Source organism: Echinops telfairi, unplaced genomic scaffold, assembly GCF_000313985.2.
Source record: "Echinops telfairi isolate 266 unplaced genomic scaffold, ASM31398v2 ScPeMD7_2;HRSCAF=8, whole genome shotgun sequence".
NCBI classification, from domain to species: domain Eukaryota; kingdom Metazoa; phylum Chordata; class Mammalia; order Afrosoricida; family Tenrecidae; genus Echinops; species Echinops telfairi.
This window is the reverse complement of record NW_022103898.1, coordinates 50,738,919-50,751,007: the sequence shown is the minus strand read 5'-3', so window position 1 is coordinate 50,751,007 and position 12,089 is coordinate 50,738,919. Positions and strand designations below refer to the sequence as shown.

Genomic DNA, 12,089 nt, shown 5'->3' with positions numbered 1-12,089 from the left:
TCTCACACTCACTCACTCACTCCCTTTCTCTCTCACTCTCTCACTCACTCTCACACCCACTCACTCACTCACTCTCTCTCTCACACTCACTCACTCACTCACTCTCTCACTCACTCTCTCACTCTCACTCACTCACTCACTCTCTCTCTCACTCTCTCACTCACTCTCACACTCACTCACTCACTCACTCACACTCTCTCTCACTCTCTCTCTCACTCACTCTCTCACACTCACTCACTCACTCACTCTCTCTCTCACTCACTCACTCTCTCTCTCACTCTCTCACTCACTCTCACACTCACTCACTCACTCACTCACTCTCTCACACTCATTCACTCTCTCACTCTCTCACTCTCTCTCTCACTCACTCTCTTACTCACTCTCTCATTCACTCACGCTCTCACTAAAAAATAAAATAAAATAAAAAACATATTAATAGTTGAATCTATGTGCCAGACTTTGGATGTTTCTTGATCATATTTATTTGATTTAAATTTGATAAATTCTTCCTACTGTAAAACCTAATATTAATTGAATAGGCAATTTTATTTTATACTATAGGGTTGATATTCAAATATACCCATTGATGGTTTTGTTTCTGATTTATGGTTGCAACGAAAATTAAAACTGGGGTTTAAAGAGACCTAAATGTGCAACCTTTATTTTTGGAAAGATAACTGTGTTAATTCATTTTATTCTCATTCAAATAGATGATTTTATCATTAAAAAATTCTATCCTCGATTACTTTTAGCTCTGAGTTGCCCAGAAGGGAAGGAATATCAGCCTTGTGTGAAACCATGTGAAGCAAGAACATGTCTAAACAAGTGGTTTTATGATCACTCCTCATGCTTGAACTTAAGAGAAGACTGTGTGTGCAAAACTGGGACTGTTCTTCACAGGCCAGAGTCATCTGAGTGCATTCCAGAGGAAAAATGTGGTAAGCCATTGTCAACCCATCAGTCTCCAGCAAACAAACAAAACAACTTTTGACCTTAGGAAGGTGGTCTGAGAAAGACTGGTCAAATTGATCTTGGTGTGGGAAAGGACATGAGCCCATTTGTTCTTGGTTTCAATTTAATACGATTTTATTTGAAGTAGGTTCTTTCTTTGTGGTGATGTGCTTTAATTGATACTTCCACATATAAAGGAGACTTGGCAGCCCTGTGGGTTAAGTGTTGGACTGCTACCTGAAAGGCTGGTGGTTCAAACCCACTAGCCACTCCACAGGCTAAAGATAAGGCTGTCTACCTCCAGAAAGATATACGATACCAGAAACCCTAAAGAGCAGTTCTACTATATCCTACAAGGTCACCGTGACTTGGATTAGACAAAATGGCAGTAGATTTAGTTTGGATATATGTGATAATGGGGAGAGAGTCTGCTGTGTTAAGAAATAAATGGTTTGTGGACTGAATTTAGATCCCCGTCTCTTATGTAACCTGTCTGAGAGTCAAATGAATCATCTGTGAATGAGGAAAATAGAAGCACGTCTCCCATTGGGAAGTGGTGGCTGGCGCACGTGGCTGCTAACCGAAGGGCTGGTCTTCCAAGCCTCAGCTGCTCCAGAGGAGAAGGATGTGGCCGCGGCGTCCCTACGACTTGGCAGCCTGGGCTCTGCAGGCAGTTGGGGTGTGTCTTCAGGGTGGTCGTGGCTGGATGTCATTCGACAGCAGTGAGCTTTTTGGTTTGAGAGCTCATAAAGCTATTGGGGGTATAAATAAAGTAATCACTAAGATTTGACATTTAGCACCGTGCCTGGAGAAAACTAAGTACTCAAGAAATGGAAGATAGGATTCATATCTGAGGAAAATGTGTACCACGTCTACTTTCATTTTCAAACTATTGCAGATTGTCTCGATGATGATGATAGATGAAAAAAGAACAAAACTGAGAACATTGTAGCTTGCTATTTTCCTCGATCTAGGGCTCACCCCGCTCAGAATCATGGTCAGCCACAAAAAGAATTTACTCACAATGGGAGGAAAAGGCTATGGCAGGGACGTGTACTATGTTTTCAGGTACAAGCTCGTGCTTCCAAAGGGAACAGCATCTGTCGAAGAAAGACTTTGAGAATACACAGAGGTGCTTATATTTGCTTAGAATTCATGAACATTAGTTTCTTTAAAACCTGTGAGATGGTTTCCTAATAATTAGGATCATATAAGAGAAGCTCATTAGAGGTTGGGGATGTGGTTGACCTCTGTATTTATCTCTCTTTCCAAAAAGAACTACCAGAGGGCTATATTTAACACAATAGTGAAACTTTTATAATTAAACTAACAGGACACTAAACGTTTTCTTTAATGGCCTGCTTTCCCCTTTTGAATTTTTAAATGGAAATGTTTTGAATATTCATGGCAAAAATGTTAGTCTGATACAGGAACTACCTTATTAGCTAGAAGTAATTATTTCTAATGCCCAGTATTTTAATTCAGATTTAAATTTACCATACGGAGTCAGTTTTAACTAATGGGAATTTTATTTAAAAGCTGAAATGTATCACAAATAGTGAACAAAGTATCTTAGTTATAGGAGAAGATGTACACATTTATAAATATGGATGGGAACAAAATCTTTTCAGCAGGCCTAATGAAAATTTCCATTAAAGAAAAAATATAAATTAGTGGTGTTTGGAAAACAGAGGAAGCTGAGAAGACCAGATATGCAACCTAGCATCTCTTTCACCATCTGACATCAAAACATTGAGCTTGTTTTATTTAAGTGCCCAGGTGACATAACTGTGACATAATTGTCAATCTTCCTAAGTGTGTACTGATATTGAAGATCACCCTCGTGCTGCTGGGGAAGTTTGGAATGGAGGTATTGACGAATGCTCTCTGTACCAGTGTTTGGAGAATGGAAGCATTATTCCTATAGAGTCTGTGTGTGATGAAGCGTCCTCACCGCTTTGTGAGCGAGAAGGTGAAGTTGTCCTGGGCGTCGTTGACAAATGGACTTGCTGCGCAGGAGAAGTTTGTGGTAAGTTATCGTGCTGATGCCTTACAGTTAGCAAATTCACCACAGGTTAATAGCCTCTGTTAACAAGGAGGACATGAATGAAGCTTGTTATAAATAATAATAATAAAAAAACCAATGTAAAGACTGAGCAACAATTTAAGTGCTGCCATAAACATCACACATTTCAGAAGCAAAATTTTTATTCATTACAGTGCTGTTGACTTTGTCAATATGTATGAAAAAATATGGGTATTGGCAATGGATAATATTTATCAATACATGAAAAGAGAAAGGACTGGAGAATTTGACTTAGAGCAATTGAGAGTGAAAGACATGCTTAAGCTTACATCGGTTGCCCTTTCACATAAGCTCTATTTTGTGAGCTGAGTGAACTTAATTACAATGTGACAATGTTTATTGTTAGAATGATTACCAGGCTTTGAGTTAGCAACATAAGATTTTTGTTATGGTGATTGATATTTTAATTTTTCTTTTTTTTTGATTTCCAGGATGTGATATGACTTTGTGTGACACTACCATTCCAACATGTACAAGTAGTCAACAACTGATTGTTGGCTACAGCCCTCTTTCTTGCTGCCCACAGTACCAATGTGGTGAGTATTAACAAGGGGAAATTGGAGTGAGTTTAATTGTCCATTCAGAACAGTGACTAAAGGTTCATTTCTTGTGGCTCTAGGAAAATGATTTATTATGGTAATCTGTGCTAAATATAGTTTGTTTTGCAACCTTTATCTCCCTTTTCTCTATATATGTATATATAATCTGTTATTTCATACATATTTCTGCTAAGATTAAAGTCTTTAAAAATCTAAAGATAAATAAACAATGCACACTATTTAAAGTTTCAAACATCTTTGTGCTTCTGCAGAATGTGACCTAGACAAATGTCCTATTATTCCAATACCAGAATGTAGAGAAGACCAATTCCTGCTTCAAGTTCAACAAGGAGAGCCTTGTTGTTTCTCCCCTCTCTGTGGTGAGTGCTCTAGGAGGTGATTTCTGAGTGGAAAGGGGGAAAATCTCTTACTTCCTATGAATTTGATGGGATTAATGAACTGCAAATGACTTTCTACAAGGATGATGATTGTCACCATTGTCATTTCTTTCCCTTCATCTTTCTTTCCATGAAAAATACATATCCTTGTACCCGATCCGAGAAAATATCATCAAGTTTTTATTACCTTAGTAAGGCCAATGACTAGTTTCTTTTTGGAGAAAATATAACCGTGGCTTCCAGACAGGCTAATGGGATTTTCTAAAACACTGTAGGACCTCTTTAGGTTTTCAGTTCCCCTGTGTCCCGTGTGCACCGTGGTGACCTTGAAAGAGAATGGTACCTGCAAATAAATCGTGTCTGTGAGATGCCTGTACATGAGCTCCGTATTCTCTGTAATGAGCTGAACATTAAAAAATGGCAGCTTTGTCCATTTCCATTTCAAATAGATTTCACATCAAAGATCATGTAGTGATCAATGTAAGTTTCAGATGCACCTATGCTACTTCCCTTGGGCACTGATTATGCATCTATGTAAAATGAAACTCAAAAATTCTAATATTGTATTCACTGAAAGTCAAAACAAATCTCTTCATATTAGTTAAGGTTCTTTGGCTGCAAGTGGCAGACACGGATGGATTCTGGCTAGTTTACGGACAACCCATTCTTGGCAGCATTGGGGAAGTACGCAGGGTCAACAGGAAGCAGGACAGCCGGCCTGGGAAAGGGGAGACGCCGGCTCGAGCATTCATTAATGAATGGCTCCATTCCTTGCATTTTCTGCTTTGGTGTGCCTCTGCTCGTGATTGCAGTTCCATGGAAGGAGATCTGATTAGTCTAATTTGGGCCATATTCCTACAGAGTTGCCCGCTGAGGACGAGGCATTGTTGTCCTAATACCCAAATAGGAAGATCTCGCACAGTTCTGCTTTCCATGTTTCCCATTTTATTAAATTTGTGTATGGCACAATAATCTAATAATAACTAATAATAACTAATAATCAATTAGTATTTAGCTCAACTATGCTTTTTTGTTTGTTTGTTTGTTGGCTGTTAGTTTGTGACCCTTGTACTGAACCTATTCCATTATGTACTGATGGGGAATTTATCACCGTGGATCTTAATACTACGCAATTCTGTTGTCCTCAGTATTACTGTGGTAAGTGTGTTTTAACTAAATAAAACACTAGTCTTGTCATAGGTTTAAAAAGCCCACTGTACTTGAGGTGTACTATAATACTAGACCTTAATTAAAGTCTAATATGTGAAAGTATGTATTAAATACATGTAGTAATTTTACATATCTAGGAGCTCTTCTCAGAAAATATAATTGCCTCCCCAAAATAAGTTAGCTGTGGTTTTTCTCATCTTTGAGTAATTTCTAGATGTTCAGATGATTGCACACCCTTTTGACTTCCTCTCTCTCCTCGCACCTGTCATTTTCCAACAGCCTCCTTGGTTTCGCTCTGAGACTCACTTGTTCAGTCTGCCCTAAAGCACACCAGTCAGATCCTAGAAGAGTTGGCCCTGGGAAGATATGAGTCAATGTGCTACTTCAATAAGCTTGATAATGAAAATGGTTGGAGTTAATTATTGAAGTTAATCTTTATTTACCCTTGTAATCTTTCTATTTAGTTTGTGAACCAAATCTTTGCCCTATTCCTCTACTCAACTGTGCAGAAGATATGAGTCTAGTGAAAGAAAATGTGTCTGGCCAATGTTGTCCAATATGGCATTGTGGTAATGAACTTTCATATTTTAAAATTTTATAAAAATTATGTTAATATTTTAAAAATCTGCCTAAATATATTTATGTTTCCTTTTTAGAATGTAGCTGTGAAAATCTTGTTATACCAACTTGTAAAGTGGTAAGAATAAATGCTTTCATTTACTTGTTATATTATTGTTATAGCAGATTTGCCCAGTGTAATGTATTCTTTGATTTCTTGACTGCTGCCCCAATAGACGTTGATTGTGGATCTAAGTACAATGAAACTTGACAAGTCTTATATTATATTCATTTATCATGACATTGATTAGTGGTCCAGTTGTGAGGATTTTTGTTCTATTTTTGTGGCATTTGAAGGTTACAGTCCTTGATCTTCGTCAGTCAGTGCTTTGAATCATCTTACTTGTCAGCAACAAAGCTGTGTTCAATGCATTTCACAGGGTGTTAGTCTGCTCCTCCTGATGCCTCTAAATTTTTCGTCATATGTCCCGGCTTTTCAGATCATCTACTCATCAAAATGATTGAATGCAAAGAAGAACGTTCCACAGATAGAAACGATACACAACCTTCTCATTTTAAACCATGCACTGTCCCCTTGTTCTGTTCTAATAACTGCACAAAAAGTCAATGGAGGGGGTCATGTCTGACCTCCTCTGGCTTTTCTGTTGCCACCGGACAGAGTTCAGACCAGCATCCCTTATTTACCTATTCTGATACCAGTCATTCCCATACCATTGTATATTCACACTGAGTTCTAGAGTTCAGAACTTACAGACACTACTCACAATTAAGCAGGTGTTTCAGGGAAGTTACCCGCAGTCTGGATCAGCACGCAGTAAGGATATCGTCATTAGTTTCCTCCGCAGCAGCAAGTCCCTCTCCCTTTCTCAGCTCTATGGTAGCCAAGTTTCTCTCCAGTTCGTAGTCCCTCAGCCACATGATCCTTTACCCTCACAGGCCAGGAAGTCAGCCTGCCTGCCACTCTGTCCCACAGTTCCATAATCCCTGGTCAGATAAGGGGACAGCACCCCAGAGTCTTGGCGCTGCTCCTCTGAGTCTCCATGCCAGCTTATGATCCATCTGATCTTGGTGGCCTCTGCCGCTTCATACAGAGACCTGGAATGTGCTCATTCGAGGTCCTTGGGTTTCTCTTTTCTCTGCCACTGCTAAAAAATTGGCTCATCCTCATAGTCAGGGAGCGGCCACTAATCCTCTCTAGTAGTGTTCCACACTTCCTCTTTGCATAGTCTCCTCAATCAGCTAGTGGGAGTTACAGAGACTTAGTTAGAAGAACCACATTAGAAATTTCACTCCACCACAAACTGCTTCTTAGTCTAGTTCTGTCAGAGTACCATGAAGTGTTCTGGAATTCCCATTCTTTACAATATTATCTATAATATGTCATAATCCATAAAGTCAAATGCTTTCATCTTTGTTGTTTGGTCCTTACTTTGCCAAACATATTTTTGGGAAGTTTTTCAGCAAAATATATATATATATATATATAATATAAAAATATTTTTATTTAAAAATATATAAATATAATATAAAAGTATATATATATATATATATATACACACACATACACACACATACACATACTCTCTGGCAGTTAAAAACTTTTGTAGAATTTCCCAGAATCTAGGATAAAGTATAGGTATCTACTTCTGCAGTCGCTTTCCCTGAATCGTTCCAGTACCCACAATGGGGAAGTATTGACCACTTTGCGTAACACTGGAATGTGGTCCATAAAACAAACATCATTGCAAAACAAAATGAAGAAAGAAAAGGCCCAAATGGAGGTCAGGAAATACTACACAATCTTCTCTTGAATAGAGGGTCGTGGAAGTGAATGGAAGCCATGATGAAGTAAAAGAGCTGAAGAGAAGATATCAAAGGGCAACTTGGAAATACAAATTATTATAATGAAGTGTGCAAAGACCAGGAGTTGAAAAATGCAAAGGGTTTCTACAGCTGAAAGAGCTGGAAAATAAATTAAAAGTTTGATTTGCAACAACAAAGGATTCTGTGGGCAGACTATTGAATGATGGAGCAAGCATCAAAAGAAGATGGAAGGAATCTAGAGTAACTTTAGGGGAAAAATAGTAGACATTTCAGGGAGTAGCATATGACCAACAATTGATGGTACTGAAGGAAGACATCAGGCTGCGATGGATTATCTACTGAGGTGTTTCGAAGGACAGAAGAAACACTGGTACAATTACGTTTCCATGACAAGGCATTTGGATGACATTTGCCTAGCCAATCAACTGGAGGAGATTCAGATGAGGGGAAGTCAGAAAGAAGTGCTGCTAGTGTTCAGCTCATAGACTCATGGGTTTATTTCAAACAAAAAGTGTTTGAATGGGTCTTTCTGGCCAGCAGATGACTGCAGGGAAGTTCTCACAGCATTACATGTACTTTAGTCTTGGTAGGGTGCCTTCAAAAACAGTCCAATGAAAATAGTGGCTTCCCAGAGGCTCTGCTGGGCCAGGTAAATTTCAGCACAAAACATTCACAGTTAAAGGGGAATTTTCATATATTTTTGCAAAGGACACAAAATGATCACAAGGGCTGTTTATGAAGTCTGTGTTAGGCCAGGTTGTCTAGAGAAACAAATCCAGTGACACTCATCTATGTATAAGAAAGAGCTTTAAAGCAAGAATTAATTATATATCCAGCCCAATCCAACCCAAGTCCACAAATCTGATGTTGGTCAGTAAGTTCCTCTTTGGACTAATGTAGCCACATGCTGGTCACACAGAATGGTAAACGGGCAAGTAGGGAGAGTCCAGGCTGATGGCTACAGGGTCACGTGGATCCAAGTCAGTGGAAGCATGGCAGGATGTTGACAGGTCTTGGGGTCAGGTGGCCCATGTGGGGACATCCCCTGAAAGCAGACACAGAGTTCTAGTGAAGTCCCAGCAAGGAAGAAGGGGGAGTGTGAGAGAGAGGGAGAGAGAGAAAGAGAGAGAGAGAGAGATCATCTCTGTTAGTCTTGCTCTTATACAAAAGTCTTATGACATCAAGAGGGTGTCATCAGGCTGTGACTTGATTGAAAGGTCAATCAAGCCCTCACCAGGAGTGTCGCGTTGACATACTCCCTAACTGAAAAATGAAAACTATGTGGATGAGAAAAAGACCAGAAAAGTTGAGCCTAGGAATTGTTTTTCATGAAGACAAGGCACTTGCTTATTCTTTAAGGGTGGCAAAGGCTGTCATATGAAAATTCATTGGGAAGCCTTACTGTTTATCATACAGCTGATCTTGCTCCTCAAGCTTCTTTTAGTTCCCCAAACTCAAAGAGCACGGAAGAGGAATATGACTTGCATCCCTTCAGAATGCCCCAAGAGTGGCTAGAGAGCTGGGAGCAAGGCCTTCCTGTCTATAGACCTAGAGGGATATGTCAAGAAACAATACTTTTACATTTTGAGGTTTTCTTAAAATGAAATATTCTGTGATTTTGTAGCAATAATTATAAATTTATCCTCCAATTTGTGCTTCTTCCTAAGAAAGGTGATCTAATGAAATAGGGGAATGATTCAACAATATCATTAGTATCACACATATGTAAATTTTTGCTGACAATAACTAAAAAATAGTTGCAGCAGGGCATCAATGTGGACCTTCTAGAAATTCAAACCAGGTTCAGAAGGGGACATGGCAAGAGAGACACCAAGGCTGATGTCAGATGGATCTTGGGTAGAAGCAGGGAATCGGAGAAAGATCTTCACCTGTGTTTTACTAACTAGACTAAGTTTAAAGCTGTATTCTGGGGGAATAAATGAGGTAGTTGTGAAAGCAATAAAACTCCTTTTTGGATGCCATTGCTTCATTTAAAAATCATTCATTCAGCAGTGTTCTAATGATGAGTTAATATCACCGAAGATTTAGATAAAATGTTTGAGCTTTTAAAATATTTCCCCCCAAAATTCCCTCATTTGATTTTCTCCAAGGATGACTATCTTTTGTTGGCAGTGGTGATTTTAACACTTGCTTTGGTAACCACCTTTCTGTCTGTCCTTTTTTTTTGTCCTCCCAATGGGTTGAACCACTCTCCACTTTTCTGTGTTCCTCCTCACCAACCTTTGTCCTAGATGCTGGCCCATTTGGTTAAGTCCAGCTCAACTTTCAATATCTGAATAGTCAGTATGAATCAAATTTTGACATTACTCAAATTATGAAGCTTCTGATGAATAAACACTTATTATATGACTGGCTTTCTGGCTAAGCACAAAAACACAAGTACTATTTTAAATATCTTTGAATATTTTGTCTAAATACATGCCTGCATGTGATTTCACATGTTTGCTGATTTAATTTTACATTTCTGTGTCCACACAAGTATAGATCATACCCCTTACTCCTAAGCACGCACCCTGAATTCTTTCAGTACACTAAGCAACAACAGCAGAACAAAATAACACTGTCTTTTTCCACAAAGACAACAAACAGCATGAAGAGTTTCTTGGGCCTTTGCAATGTTGTTGTTGTTTTAGAACAGCAGCTCTATTGACATAGAATTCCCTTTTCAGGCATTTGACCCATTTAAATTATGTAATTCAGTGACTTTTCGGAGCTTCACAAAGTTGTGCAGCAACCACTGCAATCATTTAAAATCCTAAATAAGAGTCCTGCACTGTGACTACCCATATCCCACAACTTCTGTTCCTGGAAACCCTTATCTACGTTCTGCCTCCACGGGCTTTCCTAAGGTAGACATTTCAAGTAACAAAATACAATGTGCGATAGATTGTGACAGGACTCTTTCACTTCACATAATATTTTCAAGATTTTGCCATGTCAGCACATGCATCAGGTCTACACTCCTTTTTCATTTTTGAGTTATATTCTATTGTAGAGCTATATTTAGACATTTCTCCAAAGAAGATATAAAAAGGTTCAACAAGCACATGAAAAGTTCCTCAACTTTATTAGTATTGAGGGAAATTCAAATTAAAACTACATCAATACCCCTCACATTCACTAGAATGACTGTAATTCAGACAGGTCGTAACACTAGTCGGCAAGGATGGGGAGAAATTGGCACCCATGAAACCTGGTGGTGGTCATGTCAAACAGTGTGACTTTGGGAAAAACAGCCTGGCAGTTTAATTGAAAGAAATATTAATGATGGAGTTAACATGTGGTCCAGTAGTTCTAACCATAAGAAATTAATACATTTGCCTGCATAGAAACTCATACAAAAATAAATGCTCTCATAGCAGCATTGCTCATAGGAGCCAAAAATGGAAAATGCATAAGGGAGCAGATTAATCTATTGTTACAGATTCTGAAAGAGCCCTGCTCACTGTGGAGAGAAAAGAATACCATCATTATTTGATGTAATAATAACTATTAATCAATAATAAGTAAAGAGTTATTTCTTCCATGTGCAATGGTGCATTTAAGAATACAATTGTAACTGATATGAGTAATCTCTCCAAGGGCACCAGTACAAGAGGGTGGAATAGAGAATTTGAGTGTAAGCTCGAAAGGACACAGTGGGTTTTAGGACTTTATCTCTTATACAGCAGGTGGTATAGCCCTAGATGATTAGTATAAGCCTACATTCACCTCTCTCTCTCTGTGTCTCTGTCTCTCTCTACCTACCTACCCACCTATCATGTATTTATTTGATTTTAGTTTATGCACAGGGAGAATTTGATATTATCATTGTTTAACTCCATAAACCTGAAGTTTTATTTCAACTTCACTAGAATTGTGTAATCACTAAAAGACATAAAAAAAAAAACTTCAAATGAGTCAATGTTTATGAAACTAAAACTTGGAAATGACTATGAAAAGATAAACATTAGCTTATCGGGAAAACTGTCTTTTAAAGATTACTATAAATTTATTTGAATCAATTATTGTGTCAAGAATTAAATTCATTTTATTACTGATACTTTATGAGGAAATTAAAACATCCAAGAAAACTTGATACTTTAATTATCATCTTGGAAGCTTTAAAAGTGGCCTTAGGTTTATCGAGGAGCCCTGGTGGCACAGTGGCTATGTAATGAGCTTCTAACCACAAAATCAGCAGTTCAAATCCACCAGCCTCTCATGGGAGAATGATGAGGCTGTCTTAAAGATTTACAGATTAAGAAACTCAAAGAGGCACCTCTGCCATATCCTCTAGGGTCACTGTGAGTCACCTCAGTGGCAGTGTTGTTAAGTTTAGGTCTGTATAAAAATATATTTTAGTGACCATTTTTGTTACTTGCCATTGAGTTCTTTGCAACTCAACGATCCCATATGTGCAGAACAGTTTCTTATGTTCCCAAGGGTTGACCTTTCTTTTTTTTTTTAATTGTTTTATTAGGGGCTCATACAACTCTTATCACAATCCATACATACATCAATTGTGTAAAGCACATTTGT

The 12,089-nt window shown here is 38.3% G+C and overlaps 1 protein-coding gene across 1 annotated transcript in view; it reads left to right on the top strand.

Annotated features, from left to right (window-relative positions):
- OTOGL (otogelin like) overlaps positions 1–12,089 on the top strand; it is a 168,961-nt gene that overhangs the window by 140,228 nt on the left and 16,644 nt on the right. The window contains exons 45-51 of the mRNA XM_004700773.2: positions 753–938; positions 2,768–2,980; positions 3,469–3,573; positions 3,849–3,956; positions 5,031–5,132; positions 5,609–5,713; positions 5,801–5,841. Of these exons, the coding sequence (XP_004700830.2) occupies positions 753–938; positions 2,768–2,980; positions 3,469–3,573; positions 3,849–3,956; positions 5,031–5,132; positions 5,609–5,713; positions 5,801–5,841 (860 nt within the window). The remainder of the gene's footprint in view (positions 1–752; positions 939–2,767; positions 2,981–3,468; positions 3,574–3,848; positions 3,957–5,030; positions 5,133–5,608; positions 5,714–5,800; positions 5,842–12,089) is intronic.